Source organism: Leguminivora glycinivorella, chromosome 10 (genome assembly GCF_023078275.1).
Source record: "Leguminivora glycinivorella isolate SPB_JAAS2020 chromosome 10, LegGlyc_1.1, whole genome shotgun sequence".
NCBI lineage: Eukaryota > Metazoa > Arthropoda > Insecta > Lepidoptera > Tortricidae > Leguminivora > Leguminivora glycinivorella.
The window spans coordinates 5916190-5935705 of NC_062980.1; the positions used below are offsets into that span (position 1 = coordinate 5916190).

At 42.6% G+C, this 19516-nt stretch overlaps 1 protein-coding gene across 1 annotated transcript in view; it reads right to left on the bottom strand.

Moving 5' to 3' along the window:
* Positions 1 to 19516, bottom strand: part of LOC125230135 (pre-mRNA-processing-splicing factor 8) — a 32153-nt gene that overhangs the window by 5294 nt on the left and 7343 nt on the right. Inside the window, 25 exon segments of the mRNA XM_048135170.1 lie at positions 104 to 269; positions 701 to 916; positions 1562 to 1755; positions 2170 to 2343; positions 2636 to 2749; positions 3001 to 3172; positions 3932 to 4126; positions 4446 to 4637; positions 5017 to 5177; positions 5435 to 5555; positions 6309 to 6464; positions 6717 to 6886; positions 7189 to 7324; positions 7591 to 7781; positions 8215 to 8420; positions 8812 to 9019; positions 10477 to 10627; positions 10904 to 11050; positions 11141 to 11379; positions 12854 to 13041; positions 14545 to 14737; positions 15242 to 15532; positions 15693 to 15899; positions 16025 to 16206; positions 16547 to 16691. Of these exon segments, the coding sequence (XP_047991127.1) occupies positions 104 to 269; positions 701 to 916; positions 1562 to 1755; positions 2170 to 2343; positions 2636 to 2749; positions 3001 to 3172; positions 3932 to 4126; positions 4446 to 4637; positions 5017 to 5177; positions 5435 to 5555; positions 6309 to 6464; positions 6717 to 6886; positions 7189 to 7324; positions 7591 to 7781; positions 8215 to 8420; positions 8812 to 9019; positions 10477 to 10627; positions 10904 to 11050; positions 11141 to 11379; positions 12854 to 13041; positions 14545 to 14737; positions 15242 to 15532; positions 15693 to 15899; positions 16025 to 16206; positions 16547 to 16691 (4515 nt within the window).

Sequence of the window (19516 nt, forward strand, 5' to 3'; positions counted from 1 at the left end):
TGTGTAGCAGATAAAAATATTTTATTTTAATGATTATACATATTTAAGAATTACTACCAAGAGTTACATCCCTCAGAAGATATTAAATAAATTAGAAAATTACCTGTGCTCTCAAATCGGAGATAGTGACGAACTTCTTAAGCAAATTCTTAGGAAGAATGTATGTGTATCCGCTCTCCTTGATATCGTCGGAGCTGACGTAGATGTGGTTCGTACGAAGATGCAGGTTCGTGGCAGAGATGGCACGGACACGCCATTCCGTCTTTGAGCTGTAACGAAATAGGAGCTTAACATAGTTACGTACGTAACCATTTACTTAAGCTACGCACGCATTAATCGTATGTTGTAGATCTATAGAGTTAAAGATGCAGTAGGTTTATAGAGAAAACCAGAACACGACCTTCGTGAATATATTTCAATGCTAAGAACAAACATGCGTTTCACAAAACCTATGGGCACTTAATAGTTAAAAATAACAGAGCAGGAAGACAGAGCGACATTCTGTCTTCCTGCCCCATTTTACTGCATTTTTACTTCATCTACTATTAGTGCTTCAAAAGTGCTGGATAGCGCATTTGATTACACGCAACCAGCGGCGTGGCGGGCGAGAAACACTGGCCTGCTGTGCGTATTTTTCTGTGATAAAAGTTTGTCATAAAGGAAGCCGAGTAACTCTACGAGTATAAAATCTAGTCCGTACCTGAAGGTCTGCGACTCATAGTTGCTGGTGGTGGAGGTGATGATCTCGTCGCCGTGCTTGTTGACGGTGCGCGTGGTGGTGGCGGTGAGCTGGCTCTGCTCCTTGCTCTGCTTCTCGATCTCGGCGATCTGCTGCCGCTGCGCCGACGGAGCCGAGATCTCCATGCCGAGGATGATGTCGCGGATCTCGGATTGGGTTAGTGATGCCACGTTTACACTGGAAAAGAGAGGTTGGTTAGGTACGGAAGAAAATTTAGTCAATATCTACATTCTGGTTCTTATGGCACGAAAAAGTTGAAGTGGGACCGAGCTGGTCTATCGAATGACTTGTGGGCCAAGATAACCATAAAGTGACGAGTAAAACCGAGGATCCGGCAGACTACATGGGCGATGGCGGGATAACCTGGACTCATTTTTGATTGGTTGGCCAGATGTAGCACTAAACAGAGAGGAATGGAAAAGAGGGGGGGAGGCCTTTGATACAGTTAGGCTTTGAATAAATATTAATAAACAATGGTATGGGACGACGACATAAAAGTAGGCATATACTAATCAGCACCGATACGTCAGGCCGTCCTATTCGCACTTACAAATAGTGCAAAAAGACGGCCTGACGTTTTATCGTTTATCACGCGACCATGCTTGCCTGCCAGGGCAGGATCATCTTTTTAATTATCCCATAAAATCAATATCCACCTATCGTCCTAAAGTCTATTGGGTCATATGACATTCATGTTATTAAGAAAATATTTCGAGCGAAGAGCATTCTTTTCTGGCTTCCGTCTACTTGGTGCTTGGTTTAGCAGTTCCATCAGCTTGGTGCACTTATGAGATGTCTTTGATGGAGAGAGGGTATACTCACTTGTTCTTCTTGCCGTAGTCGGCCAGGATGAGGTCCTTGAGCTGCACCTCGACCTTGATCCAGTCGTCGTCGGCGAGCGTGGGCCAGATGTGGTGCGGCTCGGTGAGCGTGCTCTTGTCCGGCTTCAGGAGCACCTTGGTGCGCTCGGTGTTCACGTGCAGCGCGCGCAAGATCAGGATCAGACGGCTGAACGCCTGTGGCAAAATAAAAATATATAAACACGCAAACTTTAATGTCATTCCTCCGCAATGCCAGGACGTTTGCACGGTTCACAGACACGATGTTTGTCTTTAAATTCAATCAGTTATACCAGATTCAAATAAAAATATTGATATTTGTGATACTTAACTTTGTTTTGTCATTGTTTGTAGTTTTATAATTGTTTTCCTAGTTTCATATGTCCAATTTTGTGTTCAAAAATTTAAAGTTACTGTTGAAATGTAGGAGTCTTTATGTCCAGCTTATTAAATTTTATATAAGTTTATAGCTTGGTTCATCAAGGTGTGACCTTGGTTTCATATTCAAGTATAGGTCCCTGAACTTCTGAACCAGGTATATGACCAAGCCCTTGGGTCATGTTGAGGAAGTAACCAGGTGGTAATACTAACCGTGTAGGAGGAGATGGTCTTGAGCCAGTCGTCGTACAGGTTGAAGAGCACCATCTGAGGCTCTGTAGCCTTAAGGATGAGGTCTCCGAACTTCTCCACCTTGAGACACGCCTGGAACGGAAGTTGAAGCTCCGATCCTTTGATCACGATGTTGGGGAAATCTAACAAGTGGACCTGCATAAAGAGCAACACATTATATAGGCGAAAGATGGGCACATCAACTTTTTAAATATTTTCTGCGCTCCAACATAAACGACTACCGATAAAAATTAGACAGTTTCATAGAACTTCTGTCTTCCATGGGCATGGGCTCATAAAGTTAAATATTAAAACTCAAAATCAAAAGATTGAAGACTGTTTTTGTTGAGATAAGACTCCTGGGAGTTTCATAGCAAAATGGATTACAATTATTCTTTTCATTTACTTCTTTTTTTATCAAGAAATACTGCACGTAGAAAATACAAACCTCAAGAGGATCCAACATTCCCTTCCTGGTGACAATGATCTGTTTGGGCTGCTCCTCCACCGGCAGCGAACGAATCAAAGCCGCTACTTCTTCGGCGGTCTTCCATTTGGCGAGCTATTGGAACAGAAACGGTCAATAAAATATTTGATCGGCCATAAACAATAAACATAACTCGTTGGGTGTAAATATTTGACGCCTTTCACCACATCCGCCACACCACATTTTACTCTGATCATGCCAAACCGTCACAAAACGACTGCACCATAAACATCAATTTAAATGTAAATGCGATGTGTATAATATAATAGCACTTTCACACCTTACGATGACGGAGCAAAGTACGCTTAAGAAGGTTTGCGAGTTACCTGTCCAAGACGCTTCTGTCCGGCCCACACGCTGGTGTGGATGATCTTGAGGAACAGCTGGCCGGTGCGCGGGTTGAAGATGAAGATGGCGCCGTTGATGGGCTTCGTGGTCAAGTTGCCCTCGAATGTCTTGTGGATCGTCACGCGGTACACGTTGGTGTCGTCGACGAACCTGAGTAAATGTTTAAACCATTGTGAAAACATGTAAAACAGTATACCACAATACCATTTTCAGCCGCCTAAATGCCGGCATCGTACAAACACTTTGGGTGTAATTTTTTCGCAGCATGCTAGCCCTGGTACAAATAGAACACGCGCCAATTTTTCGGCGCCACTGACCTCTGCCCGGGTCTCTCTTGCTGCCCCCTAGCCAGCTGGCTAGCCATACCAGGCCGGAAACAGACGGGCTGTCGATCACTTAGTGCGTTAATTCTAGTTCATATGCGTTCCTCGCTCGGCCAGTTGGATTAGGCTATGTGTGTGTGGATGTTAGACACTCACCGACTCACAGACTGATAGTCGCTCGCGGAGCACATAAAGCGCAGGGTCGCCCTTGATCACAGATGTGCGTGTCAAATGAACTCAGTAAAATCCACTGAGTTGTCCATCTTTAATTGCAGCTTGCAGCTTTCGGGCGTCAATTTTTGTAAGTTGAAGTCAACAAAAACATTAAAAATGCTTCGTTACGTGATATGTATTGCAACAACACAAAAATGATGAACACTCAAGGGCCTGAGACATATTTAAAATCACAGGCAAGTAACAACTTCAGTACAAAATGGACACGCTTGGCCCCTATACAAATAGATGAACTTGTTTCTTCTATCTAAATCTAGTTCTGTCACCTTGATGATCTTGGCTATGGCCTACTAGATCAAAGGCTTGCAACCGTGGGCTAGTTAGTTATATATGTTACTGCATAGACACTTACCAAATGATTTGGTTGGAGAATAGCTCTCCATAGTTCTGGCTGGAGAGGTAGGGCTCAGTGGGCTCGGAGGAGTACAGCTGGAGAGCCTTGCGGATGCGCTCGCGCAGCACGTACAGCGCGGGGTTGGCCTTCATGATCTTGGCCATGGCCTGCTGGATGAGGGGCTTGCAGCCGGGGAACCAGTTGCCGTATGCGCTAGGAAATAAAATGGAATTTAGTAAAGATCACATATGACGAGCCTTCTTACAAAATTAACAATTGGTAGTAGTAAGTACACACATTACGAGTATTTTATGGAATAAGTACGTTCTCACAGACTGAGCCGCTTCACGGTGTAATTTCCTTCCGTCCTTTCTTCGTATACATTTAAACATTCAAAATAGTTCGATAGTTCTGTCTAACGCCGCAAACTTGCGACATAATCTAGTGTTATCTGTGCAAGTTGTAATTGTAAGCCAAGTCAATGGAACTTGTGTGTTGTGCTATCGCCTGTGTGCTGTCTAGTGTGTCTCACCTGTGCAAGTTGTAGGCCAGGTCGATGGCGATGAGCAGGCCAGTAGGCGAGGGGTAGATGGACATGTTGTCCGTGGTGTAGTCCAGGAACTTGGCGCGGGCGTAACGCTCGATGTCGTGAGAGTCGTAGTCGCCCCAACGTAGCTGGATGTCCAGCCAGTACTTTTGTGTGGTTGTGTTGTCCATGGTGTCCCTGTGGGATAATTAGAATCAGTAAGAATCAGCCGAGAGAAGAGATATCAACTCGAGCAACATTCGAGCGAAGTATTCAGGCCATATCATATAGCAGAAATCTATCTGATTAAAAAAACTCGTCCTCTTAGCCTTTCTCCATTTCTAGACTTTCATAGACATTGTCCTAATATTTTACCTCAAAAGTAAATGTACGCAAGGAACTCCTGCTCTCTTCACAATACATATCTATTACTTTTTGCGTAAGTATTCGCTAAGAACGGAATAAGCACAGAAGAAGTGCCGCTACATAAGCTTCTGATGTCACCTAGTCTTTTGTTAATATTTACCAAATTTGACAGTACTTTTACTACTATTTATGAAATTCAACCATAACTTACTTGGTATCAGCGAGTAGCGAGGGCCGGGACACGTTCCACTTGTAGGCAGAGAACAGCAAAATGTCAGCACAAGACGAGTTCATCTTGTACGATTTACGGGGATGGATGGTTTCCTTCTGGACTGTCTCAATTTCCAGCGCGTCGAGCTCTTGATCGAATACCTAGTGAAAGGGAAGCACAACTATACAAATTGTAATTATAAACAATATTTCCTAACGAATAAGCATTAATAACAACAGTTACACAGTCGTCATCAGACATATCGGAACAGCCAAGATGCTCATTAATTACTGCACCATTCTGTTCAAGGTATTGAGGTGTGTGTTAAGATAATTGTGAACTACCTTTGGGCACTCCGTTATGGTGACAGTACTGATATATTAAAGACGGTAAGACAAAAGTAGTATTAAGGACTTACTTGGCACAAGTCCATGACGATCGACTCGTGGACCTTCTGCCACAAGTGAGCTCTGAAGATCTGGATCAGCGAAATCTTGAGCGTCGGGATCTTGCCGTGCATGAAAATGCCGGTCAAATCAGTTGCACCTGTCACCAAAAAAACTTTGTCAAAACTGTACACACTATTATTAAAAGGTAGTTGATAACTTTGTTTGATCAGGTAGCGTATTGTCAGACGGACAGAGCGACGGTACGCGCGATCAGCGACGTCCGGCGTCTCGGGCCGCCCCCAGAGCACAGAGACTCTCTGGTTTCAGGACCCCTACGCGATTCATCATGAAAACTGACTGTTTGCGGAAGTTTATTTCCAGCATTTACTGTCGTATAGTATTAAAAAAAAATTGCAGGTATGAGTTAGAATTGAATAGACTGCTATTTTTACAAGTCTGGCTCGATTATTATTACACATCGATGCTATAGTATGCGCGCAAGCTGAATGCGAAATAGGAAAGTCGATGAGTGTAATGAGTAATGATCAATGCAATGCATGTTCAAAGAATTTCATATTACGAGCAAGCATATTGAGAAGCATGTTGTATTCGCCTTTTGCAAATCAAAAAACGGAATAGTTTGACCACAAAAGTCTGCGAGGTTCAAATATCTTAAGCAAGTATAATAAAGCGAGTCAAATGATAACGTGTGTTACGGCTGTGGGTGTAACGGCTACAAATGCAGCAAGATGTGCTTCAAATCAATAAAATTTCGGTAAGAAGTACAGGATCCAAAGCCGCACCCAAGGCAGTACTTTTCCACTTTTAAATAAGCCTAGTGGCATCTATTGCAGACGTTTCTGCTTGTCACAACATTAAAAAAGAAGTACAGATATGTTGAGCATGTTTACCTGGAAACCGACGTAGACGTTGGCTCGGTTGATGGTGGGCGACCACCAGAGCGTGAAGCGACGGTTGGGGATCTGGTTCAAACCGGATCGCTGCGCGTTCGTCAGCTTCTTGTACTTCATCGACTCTTCGAAGCCTGATGCCTTTTCCCTGTGCGCAGAAATAAATCATTTAAAACGGACTACAAAACTGACCTAATTTTTAAGTAGCTCCAATTCTATCAAATCGTAAATTCACTTTCAAGAAGAAACTCGAAAAACCAACAATATAATGTAACCAATTATGTTGCCATTACGTTCAAGACAGAAGAATGAACGGACGGCTCTACTCAAACGACTATGAAAATTGTGAACGTAGTGCAGGAAATCCCGGCTGGAATCAGGAAAGCCTATGGATGCTTACCAGAACAGCCCCTCCCAGGTGGGGAAGTAGGTGCCCTTGAAAAGCGTGTGCTCGAGGATGCCCTCGACGCCGCCGAGCGCCTGGATCATGTCTGTGCGGTAGTTGTTCAGGTTCCACAGCTTGCCGTCGTGACGCTGGTGCGTCCACCAGAACGGATTCTGTTTCAAGACCTGTACAAAATAAAACATTGTTATACTAAAAATGTACGAGTCTCAAGGCAAAAGGCATATAAGGAGTTTGTCTATTTGGTTCATGAGAAGTACCAGGTCTCATACAATCCAGTCAACAAGCAGAGATCTGGCTGTGGCCCTTATTGGACCCTCAAATAGTTTGAACACATCTATCTTGACACATGGCCAGCAATATTTTTGTTCAGATTTTGTCTCATAATGATAACAGCCATTTAGAAGCTCAACATTGTTCTTGTAGAAATAATTAAATGGTAGTGCTATATTTTTGAAGCTGTACTCACCTGGTATTGTTTGAATTCAGTTCTGATTCTCCAGCCCTTGTCGTACGCGAGTGTGTGACGATCTTTCTGGAAGAGCGTGTTGATACGAGGGATACCCCTATCCCATGAGTCTTCCAAGTCTTCTAGCGTTAGTCGTCTACAGAAAGAAATATTATAATTATATTTAAATATCACAAACACATTCATGATATAACTTATAAAATGTAGTACCATTTGTTCTTATTTTTATGACTGTTTATCATGAATAAATGCTTTGTATTGTATTGAGCCACACCTACATGAGCTTCCATAAACTGCGTCTCCCAGGTTTGGATGTTGACGCACAAGTTCAGTTGATTTCCATCAGCACAACATATCCTAGAGACATTATTACGATAGAGCAGTAACATTGACATAACTAACCGGTTTTGAGCGTTAGCCTCCTGCCTCTTGAGCGCGTACTCTGCCCAAACTCGCTGTGAGTCCACGAACTCCGCCTCCCAAGGCTGGATGTAGCGGTACAAGTTGGGAATGAGCTGGTCCTCATCGTGCGACATGCCTGAACGGAAGTGGGTGATGCCCACGTCGGTTTGCTTCGACCAGCGAAGGTCAGACTGTGAACATGATGAATATTTCAACAGATTGTTATTTATGATTCGTCAACATGGAACAAAGTCCAAATTCGAGCCACTTCTACGAGTATGTGCGAGTATTTAAACTTCACAATTTTTTAGTATCAAACACAAGATTGAGTTGTGCTAGGCGGCGGAGCTTCAAAGTCCGAGCTCCGCGTAGGGCGGAAGATCCAGAGCGTCCCTGACAGGTTACCAAGGAGGCGAGGCCAAAGGCGAAGCGTCGAGGTTCGCGAAGGCCAAGCGCCGCGTAGGGGCGAAGACCCGAAGTAACGCATGAAAGACGCGCTGGTGAACGGGGAAACTTGTGCTCAAACACGACCCAATGGTAAAAGCGGTTTGAAAGTCTTGCGTATCTGCCTTTTTTGTGTGTGCTGTGTGTGTATCTTGTGTGCCTGTGTTATAATGATCTCACCTGAGGAATGAGCACGTGTCCCATAGACAACATGCCGAGCCCGCCCAGCTCCTTAGGCGTGTAAAACACGACAGGCGGGAAGCGAGACGGCATTTTGGAGTTGAGACCGATCTTGATGCGGGTCTGGATCTTGTTCTCGCATTTCACTAGTAGGTCTAGGAGTTCCTGGGTGTTGACTACGGCTTCGCGGAAGTACGTCATTAGACCTGAGGACAAATTGCGGTATTCATATAGTCAGTTCTCGATGTTTTACTAATCGGTTTTTGGTGGAGATATCGTGATCCGTGACATGGCAATCAACTTCGTAAAACTAGCTAGCCCATATAAAATCTAGTGGACTTAGGCCCTAGAGCAGCAATATGATAAATAATAATATGATTTATTTCCGGCAGTATTTTTAAAGATTGATAAGCCCAGAGTGCAAACAATCCTTCAATCAATTTCCGCTACCTTAAGGTTGTCTGGAAGAAATCGCTCTTTAGCGATAAGACCGCCTGTTGTTTACCTTTGTTCGTGTTTCTTCCTTGTTTTGTATTGTTGTATTTTATCAAGGTGTGCAATAAAGAGTATTGTATTGTATTGTATTGTAATCCTTACCAATGAGCGCCGTGTTCCATTTGTTGACAATCTTCGTGAAAGTAGTAGAGCCAGAAGCCATGAGGATCTGACGGACTCTGTTATGGAAGCGTGCTAGCGACTCATCGTCCACGCGGAGGTAGCACTGAGCCGTTCGCTCCTTCGTAACTTCATTCTGGAGGTTCCACACGCCATCACGATGCGATAGCTCTTCATTTTGACTACGGCACTGTGGAATTAACTTTATTTAGTAAAGTAGTAGAAGATATTTTGGTCTGTAATTTAGTTGGTAAAGTCAGACAGCGTATTGTCAGACGGGCAGAGCGTCGGTACGCGCGATCAGCAGCGTCCGGCGTCTCGGGCCGCCCCCAGAGCACACAGTCACACCCTACGCGATTCATCATAGAAAATATTCTCTAACGACAGGTCAATTCATGATAGTTCGCATGAATAGAATGAACAAATCTTTAACTGTGTAAGTGAGACACTTGTATCGCTATACAGTCGTGACTGTCAAAATATGCCATTTTGTGCAAACTCCTGGGAATAGACCTGTAAAAGTAGCAGTGCCACAGTATAAGGATATATCAGTAGTTAATCTCCGGCAGCGGCGGCGCGGTCGTTACTACTGCGCAAGGTCACGCAGGGTTGTACAACGTTACTATAATCGACTTCGTACAATGTAAGTTGTTGTAAATCTAATAGGTACTATTAACTGTAAGTAGGTTTTAGTATAACAATACCACGTCATGACACCACATTAGTCAGTATTGAAGATACAAAAAATCATTATAAATATATTACTCTCATACGCGCAATAGTAGATTGTGTAACAATAATTGCAAAAGCGTTAATTTAAGTGTTCATTTTATATGTTTTCTCTAGAATACACCCAATCCATCACAATAAAAAAAAGATTCGTTTGAACTAGAAACGTAGGTACCTACTGTCCTACTCGTATTAGTAACTGTGTATGGCGCTATGCTAGTACCAACGCTCTTTCTACCTTTTTATCTAATAAAGATTCAAGTACGTATTTGTTTCTTAAATACTGACGAAATCATATTTACATAAAATGTTTGAATAGATGTTTGCACAATATTTAAGTAGGTACCAAACTTTCGAGCTAGATAGATCGCAGCATCTACCTAAATGTCGTTACAGATAAATCCTTATTGATTTTAATGTGTCATTCTAGCTTTAAATCTCACTTTTACGCCATTTACGTAAGCAATAATGTACCTAACACTGCAAATATATAACAACCACTTACTTTTCTGGGTGTCTAGGAATTCTAAAGAATGACATTTCCGCATTTTGAGAACTTTCCATACACCCATAAACACTACAGTAACGAAAATATGTCTTCGGTGCTGACGTCATTTTCTCCCGAACTCAACACGTCAACACAGCGCGCAAACGCGGCCCCGACTGTCCAGCCCAATAATCACCAGTTTCGCATGTTTTCGCCGCATGCGAGGGGAGGGAGGGGGACACACCGCGCGGCGTGAAGTTTGTAAGAAGAGTTATTACTGGTTTTATACTGTGGCAGTGCTCCACACGCTAATGCCCAATAGTCTGTCACATTTATTGACAAAGATTGAAGATTGAACGTGGCATCTACTGGGTCACCGTCAAGCACTTGTACATTTTTACCTTAGCAACATGGTTGAAGTTTTTACTTACTTTAGGCAATATCCTGCACTCAAATCCAGCCATGTTGAAGAGCAAATTGGGGTTGTCCTTGGAGTAAACTGAGACGAAGCTGTTCTCCCATTGGATGGTTGTCACTGAGCGCGGCAGACGATTCTTTATGTCCCAGAACACTGCTCTGCCACTGTTAACAAAATATGACGATTAGTGACGAAAAATATGATAATATACACCTTGAAAATCTTGACAATTTAAAGAAGCATAATTCATAGTTTTCTCACTTCAGCTTCTCCTTTAGTACGCTCGACCGATATTAGCGTAGGAAAGTTTAGGTATTGATCTTACATTGACGTAACAAAATTCGTATACGTATTACGCAGTGCTGTGTCAAATATGGTGCAAACATAGTTGCCTTTTCATAAAATTTTATGCCACATGTAGCATATGGGGTCATTCTTACAGATTTACATCGTGTTTCATGAGTCGCATGCGCGCATCGCGCGGCCAGCACTTTTTGTTGTTGTAGCCGACGATGTTCTCGTTGTTCGGATCCGGATGTTCCGTCAGGTATCTCTGGATCAGGTCGCGGGCTTCTTCCGCTGTGAACCTATAAAAAAGACATTCGTTTATTTTTTAAGGACACTTGCATTGAGCCATCTTAGGTCAACAGGTAATCAAGTATTGCGTTTTCACAAACCTGAAGTAAATATGGATCCTGTCGACATATCGGCAGTACAGCCTGATCGGATGTGCCGTTTCCGTCTGTCTGTCCTGGAACGACAAGAAGTCGTTCGGCAGCTGCGGCGGGCCGGCCATTTCACTAGAACGCTGCAGACCTAACACCAGCAGGTCGAGTACCAGTCCATAGTACTGCACGATGAAGGACGCGAACTGGAGCCCCCGGATAATACCGTAAGAATTCGTGTGGTTCATGTCCTGGGAAAGAAAAGTTAGTTAATACGCGAAAGGGTTAAATTGAAGTGGTTTCTTGTTGATAGTATGGTCAGATAGCGTATTGTCAGACGGACAGAGCGACGGTACGCGCGATCAGCGGCGTCCGGCGTCTCGGGCCGCCCCCAGAGCACAGGAACTCTCTGGTTTCAGGACCCCTACGCGATTCATCATACAAAAATATAATCTTGTCAGGCAAGCATGGTCGCGTGATAAGCGATAAACGTCAGGCCGCCTTTTTCGCACTATTTGTAAGTGTGATGGAGATACACCGCACGGTGGGCTGGATGGCTCGAAAAGAGGACATTCGCACTTTTTTCAGAAAATCATTTTTTGAAAAATGCTATCCGATGTATGGGGCCCAAAAATAGGTATCTTATTTCTCAGAAACTATTAGAGGTCCCGTAAGAAATTATTAAAAATAATGTAAAAACCCAAAAACGACATAAACGAAAAAATCGAAAATGTGTGGACTTTTTACTGGACTAAATAAAACCAGCACCTGTATAAAAAAATCTGCTTATAGTTTCATATTCTGTACAAGTAGAAAAACAAAGTCTTGAGAGGTAGAAGACGGGACCCTCTGATAGTTTCTGAGAAACAAGATACCTATTTTTGGGTCCCATACAAAAAAAAACATTTTTTTCTGCTGTCCATATGCCTTATTTCGAAAAAATGTATTACACATTTATTATTCCTTATATAATTCTCTATCGGATAGCATTTTTCACAAAATGATTTTCTGAGAAAATGCGAATGTCCTCTTTTCGAGCCATCCAGCCCACCGTGCACCGATGCGATAAAGTTTATCGAACTAGTGTGCTACGCCCGCTGGTTTTTGATTGAGGCGATAAAATTTAAAGCAAAGATTTCAATGGAAGCATGGAATTTCGTGACGACGCGCAGTTAACGTCAGGCTTGGATTTCAAAGTGTTAACGCCATGACTGGCAACACTGTCCAGGACAGCCAACCTCCGGTCACCCCGCTGATCCAATGAGCAGCGGCCAGCGCCTCGACCTGCCGGACCAATAGGAATGAAGACTGAAGCGCCACAGTTTCCCCCTTTCGCGTCACTATAAAAGCAAGGTGCACGGCACCAGCGACCCTCGCCCCGACACAGCCCCCACAGCGCCCAGCGCGGAAGGGGCCACTCACACCCCACCAGGGGTGTCGAATGAAGACGCACCACCACCAGCGACCCTTCTTTTCTAACCAAAATTCTCTCTCCGTTACGTGTCCTAGACTAGAACCTCTCACTGTACTAAAAATCCACTGTTTTATTTAATGTCTGGGTTCCGGCTCAAACACAAAGGGTTGAGAGTCTCTTAAAACGAACACAGCTGCGATATATACAACATAAATGTTTGGCTTGATTGTTATTATGTCAATTTTCATCAAGTTTTTGAACTATTAGATTTTTTAGCCTAGATCTACTTCAAATCAACGAATATATCTAACCTTGTAGTTAATAACCACGTTGTTCTTAGCAGTCATGTAGTCGGCAATGTTGTGATCCACAATAAGACGCAGCAGACGATTGAGCAGCGTCAAGTCGATCTTCTCGTACAGCTTTTCGAAGCGAGATTCTAGAAGCACGTTGCACTCGCCTTCACCCACTTCCCAGACGTCTTGTAGGTTGTTGATGCCTAGAATACAATATTGTGATGGAATTTCCATATTTTAACAAAATAGCATGCACACAATGTATGTAATATGAGAATACAGTGCTCTGTGGCCCATTTCACAAAGATACATTACGAGTGGATGATTTTTTTTTTCAATATAACAAATTGAAAAGAAGCTTTCACTTAAGGGTTTGTGACTTTGTGAAATAGGGTACAAGTCACAAAAAATCAAGACTTTTGTTATTTTAACCCATATATGACCATAGGGTCGTTTTCGACCCACTGCTGAAAACACGCTACTACTCATTAAAATAAGTAGGAGAATGAGGTTGTCACTTCAAAAAAAAATAGGGAAAAAATTATAAGTGTTGGGCACATATGGGTTAAGAAAATTTTAAACCAAAATTTGTGATATAATATAGCTAAATAATCTTCAAAGTTATAATGTCTTCTTGTCTTGATGCTGTTGAGATTGTTGATTGTGCAACCAACCAAAGTGAGGTTTGTAACAAGGGGATGGTATAACCATGATCTCCTTTGCCACAACACACACTCTGGGCAATCGCTTAGTGTCTTCTTTCTTCTAATTCTTCCAAGTCACCTTCATACCTGGAGTCATCACTTTGAAAAATCCCTGAAGGTTTTAGATGTTTCATATATTTTGAACGAGAGCGCGTGTCAATATTGCGGCCTTGAGACTGAAGGTAAAGAAAATATACAGCATGAACAGTACAATACAAGGAGCCATCAGGCCTCTCAGCAGCGGATGGCAAAAGGCTTATGGCTTCTGGCCATGGGATGGTCGAAACCCTGAGCGTGGGATGCGATCTGCGTCGATACGCTGGCCTCGTACCACGTTGAGGGGTCTAACGAAGAAGCCTGGGTCTGCGCGGACCAGGCTCAGACACTCAAGGACGCAATATTCGTTCGTAATGGACGAATACGAATTTGTGGCGCTTGCAGTGGAAACACTGGGTCCGTGGTCGACTGACACGAAAAAATTCGTGAAGGAAGTGTCGTTTGGTAGGGTCTCAGGTGACCCCAGGGCATGGCTCTTTTTTGCCCAGAGAATAGGGTTGGCAATTCAGAGGGGAAATGTCGCCAGCATTTAGAGGGGTTTCCGAGAATGAATTGGGAGAAGTTTTTTATATTTAGTTTTTTTTTTAATTAATGTTTGTTTGTGTTAGCTGATATTTAGTTGTAAGATTTGCTAGGTTAATTGTAAGATTTGATTTGTGTTTAGAATAAGTTTTATTATTGACATATATTGCTAATTGATATTACACTTTGACATGTACAATACAAATAAAAAAATGTGCAGTTTACAATCAAAAGGTATAATGTAAAGTAATTTCTATAAAGATACTGGCAAATTTAGTTCTTATGGTTAGTGACAAGGTACCATTTTCAAGAAAACATCATGAATATCAGTCAAGTCATAGGTCCATTATCAACTAACCTTGGTGCCTAGTCCATCATAGACCGGCATCAGGTCAGCCTCTACTGGTCTACTAAGATACTGACCTTGGCACCACTTGTAGACGAGCAGCGGCGAGGGCTCGGTGTCGGCGGGCTTGACCCAGGGCGGCAGCAGGCGCCGCTTGTCCGCCTCGTACCACAGGTACTGGTCCAGGTACGCGTCTGTGATCTTCTCCAGGGGTTCCACGTCGTAGACGGGTACCAGGTGGGAGTACAGGTCCATGAACTCGATGCCCACCTGTGGAAGGTCACTAATTTAATGGTGTGACACTTGAAGGTCAGTTCTTAGAACAAATTAAATTATCCTCATAGAAAATAATTTAACACCACCAGCTTTGGACACTTGGAGGCCTTGGTAATTTTTTCTTTGTATATGACATTTATTTCAGTTTACTTGAAGGTCAGTTCTCACATGACATCATACTTATAGTACACTGCCACAGCAGTTACAGATGTAGTACGACAAGGGTTTCCTTTGTATTTTTCCGGAAACGTTCGTATTTTGTCATGCTAGTCAATGTCAGTACATCTTGTACTGAGACTGACTGAAATACCATGACACGTTCGTACGTTTCCGTAACAATACGAAGGCAAATCTTTTCGCACTATATCTGTACGCTATAAATCTTACATTGAACATTCTACGCGCAAAAAATACTAACGTAACGGGTTAATGGTTTAAAACGATATAGAGACCAAATCTAGATAAAATGAACACAAAGTAATAGGACCTTAAGCTTACCTCTCTGAAAGTCCTCTGAGTCAGCAAATGACGTTTGATTCTCGACAGCGCCTCGTGAGGATTATCATACGCCTGCTCAATGAGCCCCAGCTCTTCTCTCTGACTCTGGTTGAGCCTCGACTTGACACTGTAGGCTTCCTTTAGCCGCTCCAGCGCGAGAATGAGCAGTTTCGTGTCGTGTTTGTATGAGAGCGGCGGGAACGGAATGGGAGCGAAGCGACGGGATTCCAGCCAGTGGACAGTGGTTGTGTAGATGGCCACGGCTTCCTCGGGAGAGATGTAGGGACCATCCTGAATGAAAAAACAAAAAGGTCTATGAATTTTTACTTTTGGCAGTTAAAAAGGTGAGTAATTGGTTCTGTTATTAATTGTTGTCATTAAATTAGGAGTCTATGACTCCAGATTACAATCAGTAGTAAAAAAAACACTGGAAACTTATTATACAACTTGCCTTCAAATAGTTGTGTTGTCTCTCTTGCTCAGCCTTGAGGTACAACCTGGTTAGCCGTCCCAGATTCTTTTTGCACACAGTCTTGTCGACGGTGGCGCCGCGGCGGATACGCTCGCGATTGTAGTGAGCCGTGTTCGTCCACCAGTCAGCCTTCATTTTCACGTAGCGGAGAATCATGTTCTCGATTGGGGTTGGCAGTCCGGGAACCTATGCAAAAAAATACGTCATGTAAATGTAAGGTATGAAATTAAAATTCTTGTCGTGAAGCTTGGTCTTTTAAGAGTAAGTATAATCTTTATAAGCCAAAACAATAATTATAGTCAACAACTAACCTTCCAAGGAATATTGGCCTTCCAGCACCTCCAGGCTTCAGACAGATGTTGCAGGATGGTCCTAGCCTTGTTCTGCTTGATGCCTTCGGGCATCATGTCGACGATATCGTGCATCACTGACGCTCGCAGCTCGAGGTCGAAGTGGGATTCGACGCGCTGCTTGGTCACGGTCTTTGCAACACCTGCATTATTAAATTAGGTTAGGCAAACATGGCAAAAAGTAGGAATAAAACATTGGCAAAATAATATTGACACTTTATGAAAAATGTTAGTAGATGTCACGGAAGCATTTCGTGTTGTCATACCTACTGGTAGGAAGTGTCACCAGTCAGGGTAGTTGATTCATTAAATGTGAATTGTGTGTATGGTTCGGAGTAAGGTGGCTTAGGCGGTCTGCTAATCTGGTTTGGATTACCAGGAGGTTTGATTGAGGAAGCAGCATATAAGCGAACGTTGCGTATGTTATTCAGGCGTTAACATCTTAGCGCTGAAACTGTAATTAAACTATTATCTTATACATACCTTTGGAGTGTCGACCTTCAAACTGCCTGGACAGCAAGTTGCCGAGCCAGCGCTCCAGCAGAGGCGTGATACCTCTCATGAAGAACAGCCACACGCGCCAGCCGGGTGCCCAAATGCCGCAGCCGGGGCCTTTTGATACTGGCCCCTATAGTTAAAAAAGAAAATATGTTTAAGACAACACAAGTACTTGTAGGTATGATTTTATATGTACAAGTTGTTTGATAGAATTTTCCTTTAAGAAACAAACACTCTTTCATTCCCATTCTTACACTACTAATTAACGCATTTACTAGTGCTCTGGTGTTTGTGCTGAGCATGACCTACGCCCGTCTTTGCTTCTTATACCATAAAAAATACCATTCATATATGTAACTAAACAAGAAAGTATGGCCCATTTTCTTGTTTCAGAAAACTTCTTCAACACAGAGTCAACAATAAAAAAATGTTGTGAATGAAGTTTATATCAATAGCAGGGTTCGAAAATATCCGATATTTATAATAAATATCAAAATATCGGATATTTATGATATATATCAACTTTGATTTTGTATGGAAGGTATATTATTATTTTGTTGCATTATTTAGGAAAAATCTACTAAAAAACATAACATTTAGTAGAAAAATAGTAACAAACACAAAAAACTATATTACATTTTTTAAAACCATTTTTGTATTGCAATATTTATAAAAGAATGATACATATTGGATATACAGTGTAAACTCTTTATAACGAAACTCAAGGGACTGAGCATTTTTTGTCGTTATAGAGAGTTATCGTTATATGGAGTGAACAAAAAAACAACCAAATTAACAAGAATTTTTAATATGTATGTCTTAGATAATAAATGCTTATAAATTATTGTTTACACATATAGTCTGATAACTTTGTCTGACGTTTTTTCTATGCCAGTACTTGTTTTGTATTATTTTATGTATTCTATTCATATCTAGATATGTGGTGGAATCGTCTTGATTAAACAACACAAATTTTTCTACCAACTTAGCGGCATCTAGGGCTTGTTGAATTGTTGGTGGTGATTCGGCTTTGTCCACTTGATCATCTTCTTCATCTTGATTATCGGGTGTTTCCTGACTTGACACTAAATCAACAATTTGTTCATCTGTAAGTGTACCAGTTGTGGCTACATCCTCATCTATATTTTCGTATGATTGTAGATCTTCGTTAAAATTGTTTGGTATGTTGAACTGGCTTATCCATTCACTCAGTGGTAGATTGTCTTCACTGTCAAATTGGTCCGTTTCTTGGCTACTACATAATCCAGCATGTCAAAAATAATGTTGGATAGTGGCTGCTGTTACCTCTTGCCAGGATTTTGATAAGAAGTTCACTGCTTGTAGCATGTTGATCGAGACCTTGCCGTCAGTTTCGATCATATCCACCAACATTTTCCGTCTATAGTGGCCTTTTAGGCTTTTAGTTACACTCTGATCCATTGGTTGTAAAATACTGGTTGTATTAGCTGGGAAAAATGCTAACTCTATGTTTCGAAGATTAGATATGATTGGGTGAGCAGGACAATTGTCTACTAGAAGCAAGATTTTCCGTGATTTTAATTCAGCATCCCATTTTCTCACTTCCTCTTCAAAAATCTGCGATGTCATCCAAGCTGACTTGTTAGCTTTGTACGTAACTGGCAACTGTTTTATGTTCTTGAAACACCGAGGGTTTTTCGATTTGCCTATAACTAAGAGCTTTCTTTTTTCTGTGCCACTCATATTGACAGCCACTAGAACAGTAATACGCTCTTTGGATAGTTTTCCTCCAACACATTTTTCCCCTTTGAATTTTAAAGTTTTGTCGGGAGTCAACTTGAAAAAAAAAGACCAGTTTCATCTGCATTAAAAATGTCTTCTGATGAGTACTTCATCTTTAATTTAGGCCACACTGCACTAATCCAATTGTTAGTGTTCTCTCCGCAACCCTTTTCCTGCTTCACATAAACGACATGCTGCAACCCAGCATTGTCGGCTATGCAGACGACAGTACGGTTGTTGAGAGATATTTAGCTGGTGCAGGGGACAGCAGGGACGACATACATTCACAGAGAGAGGCCATGGTTGAGCGAGCGAACTTGACCCTTAGTCGCGTTTCCCAGTGGGGGGACGACAATCTGGTCAAGTTCAATGCCACCAAAACGCAGGCGTGTCTGTTTTCGGCAAAACGGAGTCCGTTCGATCTGACTCCTACTTTCCGGGGTGCATCTGTACCTATTACCGACAGCCTAGAACTCCTCGGTGTGGAGTTGAGTTCAGCCCTCAACTTTGGCACCTTCATTGAGTCTAAAGCACAAACTGCGGCCAGAAAGCTGGGCATCCTAAATAAGGTGAAGCGATACTTCACACCTGGACAGCTTCTAACACTCTATAAAGCTCAAGTCCGATCCTGTATGGAGTATTGCAGCCACCTGTGGGACGGCTCAGCCAAATACCAACTCGCTGCTTTGGACTCAGTGGAGCGCAGAGCCAGGAGGATGATTGGCGACAAGAAGCTAACGGCCAAGCTACAGTCTTTGGCCCATCGGCGGAAAGTCGCTAGTCTGTCGGTGTTTTACAGGTTGCACTTCGGGGAGTGTGCTCAAGAGCTACACGAGCTTATTCCACCGTCCCCATTCTACCATCGGACTCTTAGACGCACGGCAGGTCTCCATCCTTACTTGGTGGATATTCCACGAATCCGCACGAAGCGCTTTGCTTCTTCTTTTCTTATGCGCACTGCCAAGGAGTGGAATTCCTTGCCGGCGGCTATATTTCCGAGCTCATATAACCCGGCAACCTTCAAATCAAGAGTGAACAGGCATCTTCTGGGCGAGCTCACTCCATCGTAGGCCACGTCTTTGCCTTTGGCTAGTCTGTGGTCAAGAGTAAGCCCATTTATAATAAAAAAAAAAAAAAAAAAAAAAAAATAGTCACATTCATATCGACATCCCGCGCCTCTCCGTTCATTTTACC